The 24,800-nt window shown below is 39.8% G+C and overlaps 1 protein-coding gene across 5 annotated transcripts in view; it reads right to left on the minus strand.

Moving 5' to 3' along the window:
- Positions 1–5,205: 5,205 nt before the first annotated feature.
- raraa (retinoic acid receptor, alpha a) overlaps positions 5,206–24,800 on the minus strand; it is a 397,302-nt gene continuing 377,707 nt past the window's right edge. For all 5 annotated transcript variants that reach the window (XM_061909159.1, XM_061909161.1, XM_061909160.1 and 2 more), the window contains 5 exons: positions 13,766–13,926; positions 13,515–13,691; positions 9,680–9,884; positions 9,416–9,574; positions 5,206–7,160 (listed from right to left, as the gene is read on the minus strand). In XM_061909159.1, coding sequence (XP_061765143.1) covers positions 6,964–7,160; positions 9,416–9,574; positions 9,680–9,884; positions 13,515–13,691; positions 13,766–13,926 — 899 coding nt within the window. In that variant the 3' untranslated portion in view covers positions 5,206–6,963. The remainder of the gene's footprint in view (positions 7,161–9,415; positions 9,575–9,679; positions 9,885–13,514; positions 13,692–13,765; positions 13,927–24,800) is intronic.

Raw genomic sequence — 24,800 nt, forward strand, 5'->3', positions numbered from 1 at the left:
GTTATACGTTTATACAATTTGTATTGGTTTATTTGTCATCAAAATAATTGCACAGGCAACACAGGCGGGAGGCATGCGTTGAACCCGTTGCAGCTTTTGTGTCAATTAAAAAAAAAACAATACCTTTAATAGAAATTAAATTATTGATGAGCGACAATTTTTTTGTTTTGTCAGAATATACAGTATTTCTTTATTTTCGGTTTCAATAGGTTGATTAGCAACACTAAATTGGCCCTAGTGTGTGAATGTGAGTGTGAATGTTGTCTGTCTGTGTCGGCCCTGCGATGAGGTGGCGACTTGTCCAGGGTGTACACTGCCTTCTGCCCAATTGTAGCTGAGATAGGCACCAGCGCCCCCCGCTACCCCAAAGGCAATAAGCCAGATGTGTCAAACGTACGGCCCGGGGGCCGGATCAGGCCCGCAAACACGTTTTATCCGGCCCGCAGGATGAGTTTGCTCCTTTTTTAATGAAAGAAACAGCTGTTTTAAATGTGTCCACTAGATGTCACATTAGCAATTCTTTGTATCTTTGTAGATCATTGATTGATTGATTGAAACTTTTATTGGTAGATTGCACAGTACAGTACATATTCGGTACAACTGACCACCAAATGGTAACACCCAAATAAGTTTATCCAACTTGTTTAAGTCGGGGTCCACGTAAACCAATTCATGGTAATGCTACATATGTACAAAATAAACCACATGATGTTAGTACATCAGTCAAGGAAAATGATCAAACTACATAAATAACATACTGTTTTTTATTTTGATGAATTTTTTTTATCTGGAAAGTGTGAAAATTAACACCTTTGAGTTGACCGATGAACATTATCATGTAGTGTATTCAGAAAGTATAAATACTATATATACTATAAACCGGTAATTGTAAAAAACAAACAAACAAAAAAATAAACATGATTTGTACAATTTCAGAATGTGCTTGTTCTATTTTTAAACAAAGCAAACAATCTGTGGTTGTCTTTATTTTTAAGTTATCGTGCCATTATTTTATCGGTCCGGCTCCCTTGGGAGTAGATTTTTGTCCATGTGGCCCCCGATCTAAAATGAGTTTGACACCCCTGGAATAAGCAGTAGGAAATGGATGGACGGATGGTTTCAATATGGGACATTTTACCTACTTAGTTCAAAGTGCTCTCTCATGATCATGATGAAGGGTTTAACCCAAAAAAATATGTTTTCAGACATGGATTTTTACTGCGATTCTATACATTATGATCGGTTTAAAATTGAGACAGTAACAATAAGTAAATACAAAATCATCATGTATAGGGTGATTTATACTGAGAAGTAGTTCCTCATCCTGAACCCTAAATTTCAATGAATGAAAGTACAAATAAAAAACATTTTCTTTGGTTGTTTCAATTGTGTAATTTAAACATTTTTTATGGTGCGGTTTAAATAGGTTGAAAGATACAGAATTATTGTTTTAATAAAAAAAATGTTTCTTTGAGGGTGGGAGGGGCTTATACCCAGGTGTACGTCTTTGGAGGTGGGAGGGGCCTATTGATTGATTGAAACTTTTATTAGTAGATTGCACAGTTTAGTACATATTCCGTACAATTGACCACTAAATGGTAACACCCGAATAAGTTTTCCAACCTGTTTAAGTTTGGGTCCAGGTTCATCAATTCATGGTCCCCAGGTGTAGTCTCTGGAGGTGGGAGTGGCCTATCCCTAGGTGCATGTCTTTAGAGGTAGGAGTAAGCCAGAGTACTTGGAGAGAACCCACACAGTCACGGGGTACCCAGGACCCTCTTACTGTGAGGCACGAGCGCTGTACCCACTGTCCACCGTGCTGCCACTGAATACTGAACCTGCATGGGTGCTTATTTTCAACTGATGTGTTTTTTTTTCTCAAAAAATAAATTATTTTATTGACCACTAAACTTAAGTGTTTGCAATATTTGCAACATCAAGCATTTTATGAGTTAATGCAAGCAATGATATTGAGGGAATATGATACAACATGACAAACAATATAGTCGTCATTACCAAAACATTAGGTGTTTACCAAAAAAATAAAGTGTATCGAGTCATCGACTAAAATATTATGATACTGACTGTTTAACTACCTGTATGTTAAATTTCATTGAAAAAACAACTATAAAATAAATCTGAGTACAGACCAATGGCGGGCCGTGCGTTTCTCACCTAAGCCTTCACCTCTTAAAATACCGTAATGTATATCACCACATGGACATAGCTGGAGATACTATACAGAAACACACTTACACACTACTAGGCATTGACCCCCTAAACAGTGCACAAAACAGTATACTTTTTCAGAGCATTTAACATTCAATAAACCCAATTCAGTAATTAAAACATATCTTACGTGGTACTGTCAAAATTAAAGGCCTACTGAAACCCTCTACTATCAACCACGCAGTCTGATAGTTTATATATCAATGATGAAATGTTAACATTGCAACACATGCCAATACGGCCTGTTTAGTTTTACTAAATTGCAATTTTAAATTACCCGCGGAGTTTATTGTTGAAAACGTCGCGGAATGATGACGCATGCGCGTGACGTCACGGACTGTAAGTAATTATTAGCGCTGCACGACTCGCGGTTAAAAGTCATCTGCTTTAACGGCATAATTACACAGTATTTTGGACATCTGTGTTGCTTAATCTTTTGCAATTTGTTCAATTAATAATGGAGAAGTCAAAGTAGAAAGATGGAGTTGGGAAGCTTTAGCCTTTAGCCACACAAACACTTGTTTATAATTCCCGGAGGTGAAGCTTTACTATGGATCAGAGCGGTCAAGCGAACATGGATCCTGACCAAATGTCAACCAGCAGTTTTTGGTGAGAAAATTGTGGTAAAAAGTCGCCTCTTACCGGAGATCAGCTGAGCTTGCGCCGTCCATACAGCTGCCGTCGACTTCCCTCAGACACTGGCCTCAAGACACCCGTGGACAAACCCCTCCGACTATCAGGTACTATTAAACTCACTAAAACACTAGCAACACAATAGAAAGATAAGGGATTTTCCAGAATTATCCTAGTAAATGTGTCTAAAAACATCTAAATCCGTCCCAATGCAATAGCCTTTTATTTTTTATTTTTTCCTAGTCCTTCGCTATCAATATCCTCAAAGACGAATCTTTCATCCTCGCTCAAATTAATGGGTAAATTGTCGTTTTCTCGGTCCGAATAGCTCTTACTGCTGGTGGCTCCCATTAAAAACAATGTGATTATGTGAGGAGCCCTGCAACTCGTGACATCACGCGCACATACTTCCGGTAAAGGCAGGGCTTTTCTATTAGCGACCAAAAGTTGCAAACTTTATCCTGGATGTTCTCTACTAAATCTTTTCAGCAAAAATATGGCAATATCGCGAAATGATCAAGTATGACACATAGAATGGACCTGCTATTCCCGTTTAAATAAGAAAATCTAATTTCAGTAGGCCTTTAAAAGAACTGTATAAAACAAATGAAACATGAAAAAAATTTAAAAATAAAATATTAGAACTCACACTTTGTAGCACCCATTCGACGCCATATAAGCCAGTGGTACCGCTCGTAGTCGTTTGATTCGTGTGAAAGTCGCGGGCAAACTATTTCAACGCCAGGATAGCTTCCGGTGTCGGCCGACCTCGTCTCACAAGATGTAGTTTTCTCTTAAGTATCCTTCTTGAAAATGGCCTTGCAAATATATATAAATAAATAAATGGGTTGTACTTGTATAGCGCTTTTCTACCTTCAAGGTACACAAAGCGCTTTGACACTACTTCCACATTTACCCATTCACACACACATTCACACACTGATGGAGGGAGCTGCCATGCAAGGCGCCAACCAGCACCCATCAGGAGCAAGGGTGAAGTGTCTTGCTCAGGACACAACGGACGTGACGAAGTTGGTACTAGGTGGGATTTGAACCAGGGACCCTCGGGTTGCGCACGGCCACTCTCCCATATCTGCCACTTAATCAACATTTTGTTCTCCCTGGTGAGTACCAGTGAGTTTTCTATGGCTCGTTTGGCTCCGGTGCCACTTCCTGTTTTCGCAACTTGTGATTGGATACTCACTTGGGTCTCCCAAGTGAGTATCCAATCACAGCGTAAGGCCAGCCAGAAGGCCTTATTGACAACAACACCTGATCTGATTGGCTATGGCAAGTGTCTACCAGCTCTATGTGTCTGTTCACTTACAGTGCACAGAGACCTGCATTATTGATTCTGAAGGCCCCGGGCAGATTTCATACAGCATTGCAACATAAACTTGCTGAATTCTGATTGGATAAAAACTATATAACCTAAAAACAACAGCACTGGAAGGAGCATAATATGAAATGAAGAGAATAAGAACACTTTTAGATATTTAGGGAAAGTAAATGAAAAATGACTTTTATCTTTAATTATGATCATGATTTCTGGTTATGTTAGGCCTTGCTGGCCCAACACTGGTACTGACCTCTGGGGGACAACACACACAATGCCCCTCAGGGAAGAATGACACTCTGCTAAGTGAACCAAGTGTTGTCTGTTGGACTTGTACCATTTTAGCCACCTTACTGGGCAGCCTCTGATTACCATGTGCCCTAATTTTGAGCTCAAGCTTGTTTCCAATGCTTTTTGTAGTCTATAATCACGGCCAGAGAATTATATTTGTATACTATAGCCTTTAAATAGACCCCCTTGTTAGACCAGTTGATCTGCCGTTTCTTTTCTGCCCCTCTATCCCTTGTGGAAAGGGGGGGCACAGGTCCGGTGGCCATGGATGAAGTGCTGGCTGTCCAGAGTCCGGGGTGGACCGCTCGCCTGTGCATCGGTTGGGGACATCTCTGCGCTGCTGACCTGTCTCCGCTCGGGATGGTCTCCAGCCGGCCCCACTATGGACTGGACTCTCACTATTATGTTAGATCCACTATAGACTAGACTGGACTTTCACAATATTATGCTAGACCCACTCGACATCCATTGCATCTGCGATCCTCTCCAAGGTTTCTCAGTCATTCATATTGACATCCCACTGGGTTGAGTTTTTCCTTGCCCTTATGTGGGCTCTGAACCGAGGATGTCGTTGTGGCTTGTGCAGCCCTTTGAGACACTTGTGATTTAGGGCTATAGAAATAAACATTGATTGATTGATATTGTATCAGACTGATATTGGTATGACGCTTTTGATAGGTGGTTATAAAAGACCAGGGACTACCACACAAACACAGTTTATTATTAAATGTTGGTTTTATTTTTTTTTTTGAGTTTTTCTTTTTTTTCCTCAAAGTCCCTTGATGATCTTGACAACATTGCAACATATTCCGTACTTCTCAAACTGACGGGTGTGTCTAATCCAGATGTTTGTGCGCTCCTTGGGGGGCAAGTCCTGCGCGGTGAGGAAAGCAGCATCCTGGTGTCGCTGGGCGGGGTGGGGGTGGTGGTGGGGTGGGATCACTGAAGGAAAATATTGGGGCTCAGTAGCAGTGTGTGTGTGTGTGTGTGTGTGTGTGTGTGTGTGTGTGTGACGGCGGGGAGTGCAGTACATAACATATACAAATGGACAGGCCAAGCATACAAAATGATTCCTTCCTGAGACGTTGGCGTGCGTACAGTAATGACGGTGTGACGTGAGTGAAGGCGTTTTGGCGTAAAGTGATCACAGGGTGCAGGGGTTGCTGAAGTCTTACATCATCAGTTCTTACTGACCCAATCAGTGACTACTGGGAATCACTGCAGTTTGAATACAGTGTGTACAGTACACCATTCTTCACATTTGAACTGTCTGAAGATGCAAGCCACATGTTTAAGGACAAAAAAAAAATTGCTACATGGCCCAAAAAACAAACAAACAAAAAAAAACTGCTACTGTAGTCATGAACACATTTGGAGGCGCTGGACTGCCAGTGATGGGCGGGGTTGAGGGTCTGCCTAGTATTTAGTAGGACACGAACATGAAAGAAGTTCCTTCAGTAAAGTGTGCTCAAAATGTATTTTCTCGAATCACAAACCCATGAACAAAACACATAAAAAAAAAAATAAAAGATCACGTGAAGCCTAAAACTCTTCATAGTTTTTAAGAAATGAAAACAGCTTATTTACACAAACTCAAAGGCTACTTAAAATACACCTTAATAATGACTCTTCATTAAATGTATTTCTTGAAAGGACCTGTGACCATATCATACAACCAAGTTCATACAATCATTTTATTTCCATTTTCCTGGAAGCAATAAAATAATAAAAAGTCCTGGAATAGTCGCAGTTGATGCTCATTGTATTCTGTGCGCATGTGTAGACTGGAAAAAAAAAATCATCTGTTGCTTATTATTTGTTAATTAGAATAATGTACATGTGTTGTTTTTATCTCTAAAAAGAGTGAGGGAGTACAACAATTCCTAATCTCAGAAAATGTGTCCTTGTGACATTCTGTCAAACACAATAGTTCCTTAAGTTTTCTCTATATTTATATATATCTTTGTGTACGAAATCTGTTTTTTTGTTTTGTTTTTGTTTTTAAATTGAAGCTGGAAAAAGAGAAAAGACCCCGAGTCTTTGAGGAGGAGGAGGAGGAGGAGGAGGAGGAGGAGGAGGAGGGTCTTTTGACAAGTCCCAAACTTGTAGTCAGCCTCAACAAACAACAATAACAACAACAGCAACAACAACAACAACAAAGTGTCTGGTGTTTGTCCAACTATCCTTTTTGTCCACGCTCACTTCCTGTCTGCTGCCTTGCCTTCACGCCAAGGCGGAGGAGCAGCGTTGGGGTGAGGAGGAGGAGGAAGAGGAGTCATCAGCAGTGTTTACGGTGTGGTCTCTCGGCGGCATACCCCCCGGCCGCACCTCCCCTCGCGTGTGAGGCAAAGCAGACCGGGAGGAGGAAGGAGGCGGAGTCAAGGCCTCCTCCTTCGGCACCTCCTCTTTAGTCCGCTGAAGGAGGAGACCGACCGGCGTGGCTTTAACGAACACACAAACCGGGCGGGCCGTTGCTACGGCGACTGTGTGGCCGGACTGCTTTGGGCGGAGCTCGGCGACAAACTGGGGCTGCAGCTGCCGGGAGGGGTGCCGCAGGGCCGCGCCCCCGAGGTCCCGCTCTCCAGGCCCTCCGAGTTCTCCAGCATCTCCTGGATGAGGGGAGGCATAGAGCCCGGGATCTCCATTTTCAGGGTGATGACGCGCTCGGCACCTGCGGAGGGAAGACACAATCGTCACTGTCCGAAAAGGGTGTAAAGTCTTAGTTTGAGCAAGGCATAGCTCGGTTGGTAGCGTGGCCGTGCGAGCAACTTGAGGGTTCCGGGTTCGATCCCCGCTTCCGCCATCCTAGCCACTGCGGTTGTGTCCTTGGGCAAGACACTTAAAGTGGTCTCAGTCTGGACCCCCTCTCCAGGGCCCAGGCTTAGACTGTTTTTTTTCCTCACCCCATAAACCCCATTACATAGGTTTGTTGTGTATTTATTACATACAGTATGTTTCTTGTGTAGTTAACACATGTTTGTTTTGTATTCAATACATATGTTTGTCGTGTATTTATTACATATGTTTGATGTGTTGTTAATACATATGTTTGTTGTGCATTTAATACATATGTTTTTGTATTTATTACATGTTTCTTGTGTATTTAATACCTATGTTTATGTATTTATTACATGTTTTTATTGTGTATTTATTATATATGATTGTTGTGTATTTAATACATGTGTTTCTGTATTTATTACATGTTTCTTGTGTATTTATTACATATATGTGTTGTGTATTTAATACATATATTTGTTGTGTATTTATTACATATGTTTGTTGTGATTTTATTACATACTGTATGTTCGTTGTGTATTTAATACATGTGTTTCTGTATTTATTACATGTGTTTGTTGTGTATTTATTAAATATTTGTTGTGTATTTAATACATATGTTTGTTGTGTATTTAATAAATATGGTTGTGTATTTATTACATATGTTTGTTTTGTATTTAATACATGTGTTTCTGTATTATTACATGTGTTTGTTGTGTATTTAATACATATGTTTGTTGTGTATTTAATTCATGTGTTTCTGTATTTATTACATGTGTTTGTTGTGTATTTATTAAATATTTGTTGGGTATTTAATACATATGTTTGTTGTGTATTTAATAAATATGGTTGTTGTGTATTTATTACATATGTTTGTTTTGTATTTAATACATGTGTTTCTGTATTATTACATGTGTTTGTTGTGTATTTAATACATATGTTTGTTGTGTATTTAATTCATGTGTTTCTGTATTTATTACATGTGTTTGTTGTGTATTTATTAAATATTTGTTGGGTATTTAATACATATGTTTGTTGTGTATTTAATAAATATGGTTGTTGTGTATTTATTACATATGTTTGTTTTGTATTTAATACATGTGTTTCTGTATTATTACATGTTTGTTGTGTATTTATTACATGTTTGTTGTGTATTTGATACACGTTTGTTGTGTATTTATTAAATATGTTTGTGTAATTATTACATGGTTTTCTTGTGTATTTACTACATGCGTTTTTGTGTATCTGTTAGATATGTTTCTTTTGTATTTAATACATAAGTTTGCTGTGTATTTATTACATGTTTGTTGTGTATTACATATGTCGTGTATTTATTATATGTTTGTTGTGTATTTATTACATATGTTTGTTGTGTATTTAATACATACGTTTGTTGTGTATTTAATACATATGGTTGTTGTGTATTTATTACATGTTTGTTTTGTATTTAATACATGTGTTTGTGTATTATTACATGTTTGTTGTGTATTTATTACATGTTTGGTGTGCGTTTAATACATATGTATGTTGTGTATTTAATACATATGTTTGTTGTGTATTTATTTAATATGTTTGTGTATGTATTACATGGGTTTCTTGTTTATTTATTACATGTGTTTTTGTGTATCTATTAGATATGTTTCTTGTGTATTTAATACATAAGTTATTTGTGTATTTATTACATGGTTGTTGTGTATTTATTACATGTGTTGTGTATTTATTACATATGTTTGTTGTTTATTTAATACATTGTTTGTTGTATATTCAATACATATATTTGTGTATTCATTACATATGTTTGTTGTATATTCATTACATATTTTTCTACTGTATATTACCTGTTTGTTGTGTATTTATTACATATTTTTGTTGTGTATTTAATACATGTTTGTTGTGTATTTATTACATATGTTTGTTGTGTATTTAATACATGTTTGTTGTGTATTAATAACATGTTTGTTGTGTGTTTAATACATGTTTGTTGTGTATTTATTACATGTTTGTTGTGCATTTATTAGACATGTTTGTTGTGTATTTAATACATATGTTGTGTATTTATTACATATGTTTGTTGTGTAATTATTATATATGTTTGTTGTGTATTTATTACATATTTGTGTTGTGTATTTACTTCAAGTGTGTGTTGTGTACCTTTAGCACTGATGCTTCTCAGGTCGGTGATCTTCATCAGCATCTTGGGGAACATATGTGGTTTGTGGGGCCTCCTTTTCCTCACGTAGATCTTCAGTGCCTCCAGAAGAGGCTCCTGCAGGACGTCCACCTTGTCTGCTTCTTCCAGGTCTTGACGATCTGTTGGAGGTGAAATGAGGTCACTTCTGCTCCATCAAGGGCCATAAGCCACCACCAGGTGGGGCTGTATTTCCCATGTGGCCATGTGTAAACTAGGATCAACACCTCCACATAGCAGACAGATGGCGCTGAGCAGGCCTGTTTCGGCGTCGTCCATCTCCAAGGGGATGAGCTGGTTGGCGAAGGCGAACACCAGGTCTGTGAGGGGTCCGAAGCCGGCGTTGTGCATCTGGGTTCGGTTTAGCGTGAGTCCGTCTGAGAAAGTCATGGTGTCTTGTTCTGGCGTGTAGCGCGTGCAGATCCGCAATATCTGGACATACAGAAAGTTTTCGGTGAAAAGCCGGCCTTTGAATATCACACTGGCAGAGTTCACTTCAAAACTTAGGAGTGACAAATAATGTTTAGTGCTCTTGTCGTACAGAGGATCTTTAACTGGTGTTTTTAAATAGTTGTCCAAAGAGTTCCCGTCATATAAAGGATCAAGATTTTGTAGTAGGGACTTAAAAAACAGCACTACGCACCAGTCGTACAGAGGATCTTTGACTAGCATTTTTTGCAATAACTATTCCAAAAAGTCAGCGTTTTCTGTCGTATAGAGCAGTGTTTTTCAACATTTTTTGAGCCAAGGCACATTTTTTGCGTTGAAAAAATGCGGAGGCACACCACCAGCAGAAATCATTAAAACGAAACTCAGTTGACAGTAAAAAGTCGTTGTCGCAATTGTTGGATATGACTTTAAACCAGAACCAAGCATGCATCTCTATAGCTCTTGTCTCAAAGTAAATAAATAAATAAATGGGTTGTACTTGTATAGCGCTTTTCTACCTTCAAGGTACTCAAAGCGCTTTGACACTACTTCCACATTTACCCATTCACACACACATTCACACGCTGATGGAGGGAGCTGCCATGCAAGGCGCCAACCAGCACCCATCAGGAGCAAGGGTGAAGTGTCTTGCTCAGGACACAACGGACGTGACGAGGTTGGTTCTAGGTGGGATTTGAACCAGTGACCCTCGGGTTGCGCACGGCCACTCTCCCACTGCGCCACGCCGTCCCGAAGTAGGTGAGCTGTCACCACCTGTCACATCACGCCCTGACTTATTTGAAAATTTTTGCTGTTTTCCTGTGTGTACTGTTTTAGTTCTTGTCTTGCGCTCCTATTTTGGTAGCTTTTTCTCTTTTTTTTTAGGTATTTTCCTGTAGCAATATTTCCCACATCTGTTTTGTTTTTATTCTTCTTTGTAGTGAAACAAAGAAGGATATTGTCCTGGTTGAAAGAAGCCATTGTCGATTGTCATGTCATGCTCCACAGTAAGTCTTTGCTGTCGTCCAGCATTCTGTTTTTGTTTACTTTGTAGCCAGTTCAGTTTTAGTTTCGTTCTGCATAGCCTTCCCTAAGCTTCAATGCCTTTTCTTAGGGGCACTTACCTATTGTTTATTTTTTTGTTTAAGCATTAAATACCTTTTTACCTGCACCCTGCCTCCCGCTGTATCCGACATCTACAAAGCACCTAGCTACCGGCCGCAACCTACTGATATGGAAGAGTATTACACGGTTACTCTGCCGATCTCTAGACAACACCAACACTCAACAACAACACATTATTTGCTGACTATAAATACTGGTTTGCAAAAAATATTTTTTTGCCCCTAATAGGTAAAATTAGATAATCTCCCATGGCACACCAGACTGTATCTCACGGCACACTAGTGTGCTGCGGCACAGTGGTTGAAAAACATTGGTATAGAGGATCTTTGACTAGCCTGTTTTGCAGTTACTACTCAAAAACATTGGTTTTCTGTCGTATAGAGCAGTGGTTCTCAACCTTTTTTCAGTGATGTACCCCCTGTGAATTTTTTTAAAATTCAAGTACCCCCTAATCAGAGCAGAGCGTTTTTGGTTGAAAAAAAGAGATAAAGCAGTAAAATACAGCACTATGGGCGGAATAGCTCGGTTGGTAGAGTGGCCGTGCCAGCAACTTGAGGGTTGCAGGTTCGATCCCCGCTTCTGCCATGCTAGTCACTGTCATTGTGTCCTTGGGCAAGACACTTTACCCACCTGCTCCAAGTGCCACCCACACTGGTTTAAATATGTAACTTAGATATTGGGTTTCACTATGTAAAACACTTTGAGTCACTAGAGAAAAGCGATATATACCGGTAAATATAATTCACTTCACTTCACATGTCATCAGTTTCTGATTTATTAAATTGTATAACAGTGCAAAATATTGCTCATTTGTAGTGGTCTTTCTTGAACTATTTGGAAAAATAGATATAAAAATAACTAAAAACTTGTTGAAAAATAATCAAGTGTTTCAATTATAAATAAAGATTTCTACACATAGAAGTAACCATCAACTTAAAGTGCCCTCTTTGGGGATTGTAATAGACATCCATCTGGATTCATGAACTTAATTCTAAACATTTCTTCACAAAAAAATAAATCTTTAACATCAATATTCATGGAACATGTCCACAAAAAAATCTAGCTGTCAACACCGAATATTGTATTGTTGCATTTCTTTTCACAGTTTATGAACTTACATTCATATTTTATGAAGTATTACTTAATAAATATATTTATAAAGGATTTTAGAATAGTTGCTACTTTTAGAATATATTTAAAAGATCTCACGTACCCCTTAGCATACCTTCAAGTACCCCCAAGGGTACATGTACCCCCATATGAGAACCACTGGTATAGAGGACCTTTTTGACTAAACTTTTTTCCAGAAACTACTCCAAAAAAGTTAGAGTTTTGTGTTGTATAGAGAATTTTTGACTAGCTTGTTTTGCAGTAACCTTTACTCAAACACATACATTTTCTGTCGTACAGAGAATCTTTGAATAGCCTGTTTTGCAGTAACTACTTAAAAACATCAGTTTTCTGTTGTATAGAGAATCTTTGACTAGCCTTTTTGGTAGTAACTACTCAAAAACATCAGTTTTCTGTCATATGGAGGATCTTCGACTAGCCTGTCTTGCAGTAACTATTCAAAAGCATCAGTTATCTGTCGCAAAAAAGATCTTTGACTACCCTTTTTGATTTACAGTAGCTACTTAAAAACATTAGAGCACTCTTGTCATTAGAGAATCTTTGACTAGCTTTTTTGCAGCAACTATTCATATTTCTGTGCTATAGACGACATTTGACTAGACTTGTTTTTTTATTTTTAACAGTAGCTCACCTAAAAACACGAGCGCATTCCTGTCATTAGAGGATCTTGGCAGGCCTTTTTTTTGGCAATAATGACTTTAAAACACAAAACCTCTCCTTTTATATAGAGGATCTTTGACTACTTTTACAGTAGGTTTTAAATAAACCACAAAGCACTCTTGTCATAAAGAAGATATTTTATTAACTTTTTTGCAGTAACTACTTAAAAACCCCAGAGTTCCTGGCATATATATATAGAGGATCTTTGACTAGTTTTTTTGCAGTAGGTTTTAAATAAACCGCAGAGCACTCCTGACATATAGAAGATCTTTGACTAGTTTTCACGCAGTAGTGCTCTTGTGATCTATGTGTGAAGGGATTATGTCTGTTTTAATTAATGACTTAATCCATCCCTTTTCTATCGCTTGTCCCTTTTGGGGTCACGGGGGGGTGCTGGAGCCTATCTAGCTGCATTTGGGCGGAAGGCGGGGTAAACCCCCGACAAGTTGCCACCTCATCACATGACTTAGTGTCTATTTATAAATACATTAGCCATTTGTCAAAGTACATCTATATACAGAACAGCTGCTTAGAGCAATATGGCAATAAAGTTATGTAAAAAAAAAAAAAAAAAGTGAGCTTTGAAAGTGGCTGTTTCAAAGTAGGACAGGCTGACATTGAGCATCATGAATATTTGAGATGTGCGCTGACGAGCCAGCTGTGAGCTTTCATCCCATGCAAGCTGTCTCTCTGTGGACGACACGCGCTTGTGCTCACCAGAATGTCCAGACAGGCGGCTTTGAGCAGAGTAATCTGGTCGGCGATGGTGAGCGTTGTGAAGCCCGGAAGCTGCTTGGCGAACTCCACCGTCTTGATGATGCATTTGGTGGACAGCTCGCTGAACTTGTCCCAGAGGTCCACGTCCAATGAAACGCGTCGCTCCGAGCTGTTATTCTGTGAAAACGTTGAAGACACTTTAATGGAAACATTCTGCCTTTAACAATGTCGTGCTGCTGCAGGTGACGGACCGTAGTGTATTTGCCCAGCTGGCAGAGGGAGGGGAACGTTTCCTTGTGCGCCTTGCGGACTCTGTCGATCATCTGCTCCGTGTCGGGACTCAGCACGTAGCTCTCCGTGCACTCTTGCTTCTTTTCATCCTTCTTTTTCTTGTTCCGGTCGTTCCTCACCGCTACAGAAGACACAAAAACTGAGTATGAGCGTTCATGCGCGAGTGAGAAAAAAATGACTTAAAACGTAAAAAGGCAGAAAGCTAACTACTGTAAACTCCGGACTATAAGACGCTACTTTTTTACCATGTTTTGAACGTTGCGGCTTATTAAACGGTGTAGCTAATTTATTTTTCTTCGCTGTAGCGCATAATGCAAATAGCTTAAAAAGACAACAAAACAAGCAAGGAGACTGATTAGTGTGGTATTGTTTGTGTTATGGTGCCATCTATCTGATGAGTTTGTTCACTACAGGTAAACTTGGTCTTCTGTTTAGACCAGGGGTGCCCATTACCTGTCGATCTCGGAAGATGTGTTAGTCGATCGCCAGCCAGGCATTTAAAAAAATAGACCTAAAAATTTGCGATCATCAATCTTCACCAAGACGTCACTTTCGTCACTTGATTGACATTTGTGGCACCCGAGGGTTTTGTGAGATGACGCTGGCTGCTGCAAGCTCATTATTAAGAAAAAGTGATGGACAGGAAGGCGAGAAACACTTTTTATTTCAACACATTCGCGCCGTACCTGCTGTCAAAACTGTAAAGACTGACTGCACAGTTCCTGTCTTCACAATAAAAGCGCTGCTTCCTCTTGCCTGCGCTAACAAAATAAGAGTCTCAGAAAGCTGGCGTGCACAAGCTAATGGATTTCTTGTAAATTGTATAAAAACGAGTATGGAAGCTGGACAAATAAGATGCCAAAAACCAACCACTTTCATGTGGTATTGGACAGAAAGGAGGACTTTTGTTCTCCTCCATTTGAAAATGCCGACGTTATCCGCTTTTCTGTCGGATTCCAATCAATGCAAGTCATCCAAATCAGGTAATACTCCAACTTATATTCTTGTCTTCATGAAAGAAAGGACTCTATATATGTTAAACATTATTGCATTATCATTAAAAACCTTTAATATGTTAACAAAAAAGTATGTTTCATAAATAAAAATATAAATGATATATATGAATGAGGTAGATCCCCTCGACTTGGTCAATTGAAAAGTAGCTCGCCTGCAGAAGAAGTGTGCACACCCCTGGTTTGGACTGAACTTCCAAACGGAAGTTCTGTCTTCTAGGTGTCCATAGCGTTCTACTCATATGGATTCGTCACTCATCACTCCAAGCAACGTTTGTAAGTTTGACAATACAACTAAAACAAGTCTTTCTTACTAAACCGTCCCCTGTGTGATGTCTGTAGGAGCGTTTTCATGCATATTGGTATGTGCTATCATAATGTAATGAAGCTAGTGTCTTTAGCATTAGCTAATGTGCTAACACGTTGACAAGTGTCTGTGTGTTGGTTTTAGTAACACACAACGGCATTCTTTTTGTATTGTTTCAGTTCTGTAAATCTACCAAAACGTCACCGTGGACTTTAGGAGTCTGTTTAGCTGATTGGAGGGGCTAGCTTCTGCAGCTAGTGGGTCCATGACGATGACTTCTGTTTTGTTTGATCAGATGTTAATGCAGTGTTACAGACAACGTTTGGAAACAATTAAGGTATGTAAATAAACATTCACAAAATATTTCCGAGCAAATTATTCCACAAAGTATATATCTACCTGCGGCTTATAGTCCGGTGTGGCTAATATATGGAAACACATTTTTTTTCTTCTGGAATCTAGTGGGTGCAGCGATAGATGGCACTGAATACAATAGTGCTTCTCCTGGCTGCAGCCAAGTACTGCACTCAAATTTGCCTCAATTGTTAACAATTCTGGGGAGGCAAAAAAAAAAAAATGTTTTTCAAACTCGCTCAGTAAATTTTAATTATTCATGCGGGTTTTGATGGGGTGAATATCACTGACATATGACCTCATTATTTTGTGGATAAAAGTACACAAATGACCACATATGTTCTCCAAGACGTCAAGTGTAAATTGGGACTACAGTGCTTCCCATGCATGAAGACATTAGAATGGGACTGAGAATACAGCTGGGAGTTACAACTTTGTATTTGAGATGGCATTTTTGCTTGGCTTCTTAACACACCGTTTACGCACCGGGTCTTCCAAAGAATAAGAAATAGGAATTGGGATCAGGAACCAACTTAACAACTTTATTGCTATATGTAGCAGCTATTTAGACCTGGTGTGTCCAAACTATGGTGGCTCTTTCATTTGGCCAGCGAGATGTCATGAGTTCAACATAGCATAGCACAGCATAATGCTTACAATTTGTTCTTAAATACCAAGCAGTCTCTGAATGCTACATATCTGCTGCCATCTTGTGGACAATGTGAGTAAATCAGATCAATGACCCTTGAAAGTAATTTGAAATAATAGCACAGCATTGAATTCTTTGACACAATCTAAACAAACTTATCTAGTCATGTTGAAAAAAAATGCAACTAACATAACGGTTAACACACAAGGTCACACATAACCCAACTCGAACACTGTGGATATTATAAAAAAAAAACGTCCAAACACCACAAAACAATTCAAAATTACAGCCATTAGAGTGCATGATGGGAAAATAGAAAACACTCTCTTTACAGTTATACATGTTTGGCACATTTTAGCTGCCTGATATTTCTGATTGATTACAAAACATTAAGAAGGCTGCCACAGAAAGTAAACAATGTAGGAGTCAAACTTTTCACGCACACACACATTGTTGAGCCCAATGCAGCTCCCAAGTCAAAAAGGTTTGGACACCCCTGATTTAGACCCATCTAGATTCTCCTTCTCAACAAAAATGACCATCTAGCTTTTCTGGTCTAATTGGACACTTTGAGCCAGCTCAGTGGCCTTGTGGTTAGAGTGTCCGCCCTGAGATCGATAGGTTGTGAGTTCAAACCCCGGTTGAGTCATACCAAAGACTATAAAACTGCTTGACACTCAGCATCAAGGGTTGGAATTGGGGGTTAAATCACCAAAATGTATCCAGGGCACAGCCACCCCCGCTGCTCACTGCTCCCCTCAACTCCCAGGGGTGCAGTGGGCAATTTCACCACACTTAGTGTGTGTGTGACTATCAGTGGTACTTTAACTTTTTATTTTTTATTTTTTTAACAAGACAGTCCAGACACTCTTCTAAAAGCACTCACAGGCTGAAACGTCTTGTTTGTGACTTAAAACACACACACACACATGCACCAAAAAAGACTGAAGAAAGTTAATTTATATTTTTTAACATAATAGTTTTGTTTTTCGTGGTTTTTGCTCACTAATTGTCTCTCCCACTGCGGCCATAAAAATGACATGCACAATGAGTCATGGCCAATCATGCCTCCCACTGGCACAAACAGTCCAGTGTTTCCCACAGCAGTAAATATTAAGCATTAAATCAAATAAAGTATTGACTTTAGATCCATTTGTAAGTCCTGAATAGGTGCCAAGGCCGAGTCCTATTGTTGGTGCAAGCAGAGGACAAGAAAAACCACGCAAGAAGAGAGGCAAGAAAGACAACTTGATTTTGTCTCATCTGGTGGGCAGAAGATAGCGTGCGCACACCTCAAACGACACAACATGACACGGGGTGTTTAGCAGTGGAATCCCATTATAGCCTCCGTCTCCCTAAGCTTTCCAAAACGAGGTGCGGTTTAGCTGCGGCTGGATCAGGCAGGCATGTGTGTGCGTGGGTGGCTTGGGTGAGACGGGGTGCTGGTTGATAAATAGCAGTGGGGGGATGGAGCCGTCTGTACGGCTGACAAATGACCGCAGCTTTCATTAGGGGGTCCCGGCTAATCTAATAACATAATATGACAAATACTCTGCCTGTAATGGTTTTAAAAGGGTGCGGTTGGCAGAGCTAAAGCCTTCCAGCGTCTCTCTCTGTTAAACAACACACTCCCTCTTAATGTGCCACCGAGAACAGTTATATCCCCTCTCAAGAAAGGGCTTTCAATCATCCCCTGTTTCTTCATCTCTTCTGCCCAGAGGCACCTGAATTTGCCCCTCCGCAGCTGACCCTAGATCAGATTTCCCAGTTTTAATCCTAACCTTGACTATTAAGGCCTCGGAACATTCAAACTGATAGGATATCAGAGACGGTGACAGAGGGGCTTGGCCCGGGGGCCCCAGAAAAAAGCGCTCCGTGGTGGCACGGCTCATTCATCAGCCTGAGGACAGGCTTACCCTGAAGGGCGGAGGCGGTTTGGACGAGGAAGTCCGATGATGCAGTGTGAGTAGTATAGGACTACACCAGCTAAGGGGGGCTTTGCGGGGGATGAGGTCATCCCTGCGTAGTAAACTGGTGTCGTCCTATGCTAAGAGTGCGGGTGTCGGAAACCCGCATGCGGCTCTTTAGCGCCGCCGTAGAGGCTCGCTGGAGCTTTTTCAAAAATGTATGACAATTGAAAAAGATTGTGAATTGTTAGAAAATCCCACTGTTTATATCAAACTTGCTTCACTGATGAGAGAATTTGGTGAGTGCCGTTTTTTTCTAATTTTGGTGGTCCTTGAACTTATTGTAGTTTGTGTACATGTACAACTTTCTCCAACGCTGCCACTGAAAGATGTTTTTCTGCCACGCCTTCTTTGTCTCATTTTGTCCACCAAACTGTTTATGCTGTGCGTGAATGCACAAAGATGATCTCCTGCTGGCCCCACTATGGTCTGGACTCTCACACTATTATGTTAGATCCACTATGGACTACACTCTCACACTACTATGCTAGATCCACTCGACGTCCATTGGACCGATTGCTCAGGGGCCGGGGTCCCCACATCTGCGGTCCCCTCCAAGCTTCCTCATTGTCATCCCATTGGGTGTAGTTACTTCTTGCCTTGATGTGGGTTCTGAGCCGAGGATGTCGTTGTGGCTTGTGCAGCCCTTTGAGTCACTAGTGATTTAGGGCTATATAAGTAAACATTGATTGATTGATTGATTGACAAAGGTGAGCAGTGTTGATGTTATTAACTTGTTGGAGTGCTAATCAGGAATATTTGGTCACTGCATTACTGCAAGCTAATCCATGCTAACATGCTATTTAGGCTAGCTGCATGGACATATTGCATCATTGTGCCTCGTTTGTAGGTATATTTGAGCTCATTTAATTCCCTTTACTTATGTCGTCTCCGTATTTAATTTATATTTGCATGTCTCATGACAGCTTATCTGTATGTAACATTGGCTCCATTTCTGATAGTTGTTTCTGTGCTATGTTGTTCCAGACCACAGCAAACATTACCCAGCTTGCAAAGATTGTAATAAATCCATTAGAAGAAAATGTTTACTTTAACTTGGTCGCACACATCTATAACTTTGGCCATTCTAAACAAGTAATTTCCATGAGTTAATTAACCCTCTGAGAAACCTTCGGTTTACTAATGTTTTCCAGTGTTGTAAAAATGTGTACAATAAATATTACATTTCAACATTTCTGTCAACGAAGATTTGTGTCAGCCTGCGACACATAGTAATTTTGATAGTAGGCTATTATGGCTTATAGACACTAACATCATGTGTCGCCTTCATTGTAACACTTATAAAAGGAGTTTATTTTTTGCGCCTCCAGACAGATTTTTTTTTTTTAATTTTAAGACCAATATGGCTCTTTCAACATTCTGGGTTGCCGACCCCTGCACTAGTGTGTTATTGCAAAGCTCCAGGATTAGCGCTGCTCGTGCTGTCAAATGTGAAAAAAATGGAAAGACATTACACATTATGCACGTGGAAGAAAAGCGCACTCCTTCCCGGCTGGTTACATAAACGCGGAGTAAAGCGCTGACCATATTTGGGTCAGAGCCTGTTCTGTGTGGCAACAATGTACAATTAATTCCCCAAACAAAAATGGGGCATCCCCAGCATACGGACATTAGCCGCACTGACAAATTGGCAGCGTGATCATAAGCAGCACAACACAATTTAATGAAGTCATTAAAGAACTATTAGGCATGACTGGCGACCTGTCACGCTGAATTGCCACATGCAATAACTTTAGGGGGGCGGGGATAATGGAAGAAATATGGCTTTTGGTTTTGATTTTATTGTTGTTGTGTGTGTATGTGTGTGTGAGAGAGACTGTCAAATACAATATTAACAATGCTAATAGTTGGTTTTTTTGCAGTCTATTGTGTAGAAATGATTTACAGAAAGCTGCCACACAAACAGAGCCCTCATTCAATCATTTGTTCTCATCGTGGATTCCTGCCTGGGCTTCCAGTTAATATACAATTCCTGTTTGGTGTGTGTGTGTGTGGGAGAGAGACAGTAAGAGGCGGGCAGGCGTTGGGATAATTCGAGTGAGGAAAATTAAAGCAGTGGCAGCTCGTCCATCACACAGATTAAATTCAATGAAAAGATAAAAATGTCAATGTTTCTGCAGCTGGCAGCACAGAGCCTGCTGACAATGATCCAACATTGTCCAATTCCCTCTCTCTTTCTGACACCTTCTTCAGTTTTCAAGTTACTTTAATGACGCCTTCTCTGCTGCTTTTTCTCCTTCAGTCTTGGATTTAGGGCAAGGGCATCAAACATACGGCCCGCGGGCCGGAGCAGGCCCCCGATCAGGTTTTATATGGCCCGCGGGATGAGTTTGCCAAGTATAAAAATGAGCCAACGTTTTTGAATGAAAGAAACAGCTGTTCTAAATGTGTCCACGAGATGTTGCAATAATTATTATTTGTATCTTTGTAGATCAGTGGTCCTTAAATGGGGGTACACGTACCCCTGGGGGTACTTGAAGGTATGCCAAGGGGTACGTGAGATTTTTAAAAAATATTTTAAAAATAGCAACAATTCAAAAATTATTTATAAATATATTTATTGAATAATACTTCAACAAAATATGAATGTAAGTTCATAAACTGTGAAAGGAAATGAAACAATGCAATATTCAAAGTGTACAGCTAGATTATTTGTGGACATGTTCCATAAATATTGATGTTAAAGATTAATTTTTTTTGTGAAGAAATGTTTAGAATAAAGTTCCTGAATCCAGATGAATCTCTATTACAATCCCCAAAGAGGGCACTTTAAGTTGATGATTACGTCTATGAGTAGAAATCTTTATTTATAATTGAATCACTTTTTTATTTTTCAACAAGGTTTTAGTTATTTTTATATCTTTTTTTCCAAATAGTTCAAGAAAGACCACTACAAATGAGGAATATTTTGCACTGTTATACAATTTAATAAATCAGAAACTGATGACAAAGTTCTGTATTTTACTTCTTTATCTCTTTTTTTCAACCAAAAATGCTTTACTCTGATTAGGGGGAACTTGAATTAAAAAAATATTCACAGGAGGTACATCATTCAAAAAAGGTTGAGAACCACTGTTGAAGATGATGCTACATATGAAAAAAAAAAAAATCCTGTAATCTGATTTTGATATTTTTCTATCCTGATAGATTGAAAATTAACACCAATGAGTTGACTGATACGGAGCCCCTAAAGGGACAAGAGGAAGAACATTTTTTGGGGGGGGAACATTTTTTTATTTTTATAGATATGTATCTCATGCGCACGATATATGTATCACGTGCGCACAAGATATGTATCACGTGAGCACGAGATATGTATCACGTGCGCACGAGAAAGCATTGGATGCGTGCGCGTGGTTTGAGGTGTGTGTTAAAATGGCAGTTCAGGAGTTAATTCGGCTGTATTTCCAACTCGGACTTCACTGTAAGGACATTGCTGCTTTGCTTGCAAGTCTTCATCGGTATATTGTGTCTGAAAGACATTTAAAACAAATTATGAAGGCATGTGGTCTGTTTCGGCGCAAAGGATACACCTCTTTGGATCGTGTGGTAGACTTCATTCACCAGCCGTTACAAACAATTGGCCTGCTGTGTGGATATAGGTGGATGTACACTAAATGCAAGGAGGATGGATTACACGTCAAGAAAGAAGAGGAACGCTTAATTTTTAAAGAACTTGACCCAAGGGGTGTTGAACTCAGAGGAAGGAGACGGCTCTATGAATTGATTAACGTGGACCCCAACTTAAAAAAGTTGAAAAACTTATTCGGATGTTGTACGGTCAATTGTACGGAATATGTACTGAACTGCGCAATCTACTAATAAAAGTTTCAATCAATCAATCCATCATCGAAACTATTTTGCAAGTGTTGTTTTTTTTTGACTAAGGGGACGTGACGGCAAACAGACACCAGAGAGTGGAATGTTCAATATTTTATTTTATATCTATATATATATATATATATATATATATATATATATATATATATATATATATATATATATATATATATAATAAGAATAATAAACAATACTAACTAATAAAGTAAGGAAATGAAGTGTGACAAAACTCAAGAGTGTGTATGGTGTAAGACTGTGTAGAATTTAACTGAAGTGTGTGTTACTAAAGTGTTGAACAAGATACGAGGAACAAGGTAGTCCATGGGGCAGGCAGGTGATTTGGTGCAAGAGAGAGGCGTCAGAGTCCAGGGGAAAGCAAAGAGTCGAGGAATGAGGGAGGCAGTCGAGATCCAGGGCAACGGAAAAAAAACACTGCTGAAAGACGGGAGATCATGGGGGAACGTCTTAGTTGGAAATACAGCCGAATGAACTCCTAAACTTGCATTTTCACACACACCTCCAACCACGCGGATGCATCCAATGCTCTCTTGTGCTCACGTGATACATATTTTGTGCGCACGAGAAACTATATCTAAAAAAAAATAAATATGTTCCCTCCCAAAATTTTGTTTTCCCTCATGTACCTTTAGGGGCTCCGTAGACTGATGATCATTATCACACAATTTATTCAGAATGTATAAGTAATGACAAATAAAGAAAGAATACTATTAACCGCCACATGTAAGTGTAAAAAAACCCCCCCAACAACATTATGATTTGTAAATTTTCAGAATGTGCGTGTTCTATGTTTAAACAAAGAAAACAATCTCAAGTTGTCTTTTTTTTCTTAAGTTATCGTGCCGTGATTTTACCAGTACATTTTTCTCCATGTGGCCCCCCATAGAAAATGAGTTTGACACCCCCGCTTTAAGGGCACACTTAAAAAAGTGCATAAGTGTGCAGTGAGATGATAATTGAGGCACAGGTTGAGGTCTAAATGCAGTCCTGCAAAGTGAATTATATTTATATAGTGCTTTTCTCTAGTGACTCAAAGCGCTTTACATAGTGATACCCAATATCTAAGTTACATTTAAACCAGTGTGGGTGGCACTGGGAGCAGGTGGGTAAAGTGTCTTGCCCAAGGACACAACGGCAGTGACTAGGATGGCGGAAGCGGGAATCGAACCCGCAACCGTCAAGTTGCTGGCACGGCCGCTCTACCAACCGAGCTATACCGCCCCAAAGCAAGAACTAAAGCGGGGTACACACACAAAGACAATCATGCTGTTTTAGGCCCAATTTTCCCGCTTCCAACTAAAGACAGAAAACGCCCGATTATATTATTATGTCTTGTAAGATTGTCAGATAAGCTTGTTTTGTGGTCCGAGCTGTGGTAAGAGTGAATTCGTCGCGATAATCAGCTCCAAAATGGGTTGCCGCCACAATCGGAAATATTAAAAGTGTTCAATGTTTACGACTAAAACTCTTCATGTTTGTAGGGAACTCTGACGCTTCTGAGTCACTGCTCAATGAACTGTGATGTTTTAGTGATCATATTATGCCTATACTGACTCACCTGCACTGGCTTCCTGTGCACTTTTAAGATGTGACTTTAAGGTATTACTACTCACATATAAAATAATACACGGTCTAGATCGAGCCTATCTTGCCGATTGTATTGTAGCATATGTCCCGGCAAGAAATCTGCGTTCAAAGAACTCCGGCTTATTAGTGATTCCCAGAGCCCAAAAAAAGGCTGCGGGCTACAGAGCGTTTTCTATTCGGGCTCCAGTACTATGGAATGCCTTCCCAGTAACAGTTCGAGATGCTACCTCAGTAGAAGCATTTAAGTCCCATCTTAAAACTCATTTGTATACTCTAGCCTTTAAATATACCCCCTTTTTTAGACCAGGTGATCTGCCGTTTCTTTTCTTTTCTCCTCTGCCCCCCTCTCCCTTGTGGAGGAGGGGGGCACAGGGGCACAGGTCCGATGGCCATGGATGAAGTACTGGCTGTCCAGAGTTGGAACCTGGGGTGGACCGCTTGCCTGTGCATCTGTTGGCGACATCTCTGCGCTGCTGACCGCTCTCCGCTCGGGAAGGTCTCCTGCTGGCCCCACTATGGACTGGACTCTCACTATTATGTTAGATCCACTATGTACTGGACTCTCACTATTATGTTAGATTTACTATGGATTGGACATTTACAATATTAAGTCAGACCCACTCGACATCTATTACATCCGGTCTCCCCTAGAGGGTTTCTCATAGTCATTCTCATCGACGTCCCACTGGGTTATGAGTTTTTCCTTGCCCTTATGTGGGCGCTGAACCGCAGATGTTGTTGTGGCTTGTGCAGCCTTTTGAGACACTAGTGATTTAGGGCTATATAACTAAACATTGATTGATAGATTGATTGATAGTGTTATCACAGGACGTGTCGAAACGGCTACTCAACACCAAGCCAAACCGGAGTCAATGAAGAGAACGTTGTTTAAACTTGACCATTTACTTGTGACATTTCTTCATAGACAAGACGGTGAAAAACTGAAAAATTAAAGAGATACAAACATACTTATTGCCTCTACATATTTGTCCACTGCAGTGTTTTTCATCCTTTTTTTGAGCCGAGGCACATTTTTTTGCATTGAAAAAATCCGGAGGCACACCACCAGCAGAAATCATTAAAAAATGAAACTCAGTTGACAGTAAAAAGTCTTTGTCGCAATCGTTGGATATGACTTTAAACCATAACCAAGCATGCATCACTGTAGCTCTTGTCTCAAAGTAGGTGTACTGTCACCACCTGTCACATCATGCCGTGACTTTTTTTTGAGTTTATTGC

The sequence above is a fragment of the Nerophis ophidion genome, linkage group LG08, assembly GCF_033978795.1.
Source record: "Nerophis ophidion isolate RoL-2023_Sa linkage group LG08, RoL_Noph_v1.0, whole genome shotgun sequence".
In the NCBI taxonomy this organism is placed as follows: domain Eukaryota; kingdom Metazoa; phylum Chordata; class Actinopteri; order Syngnathiformes; family Syngnathidae; genus Nerophis; species Nerophis ophidion.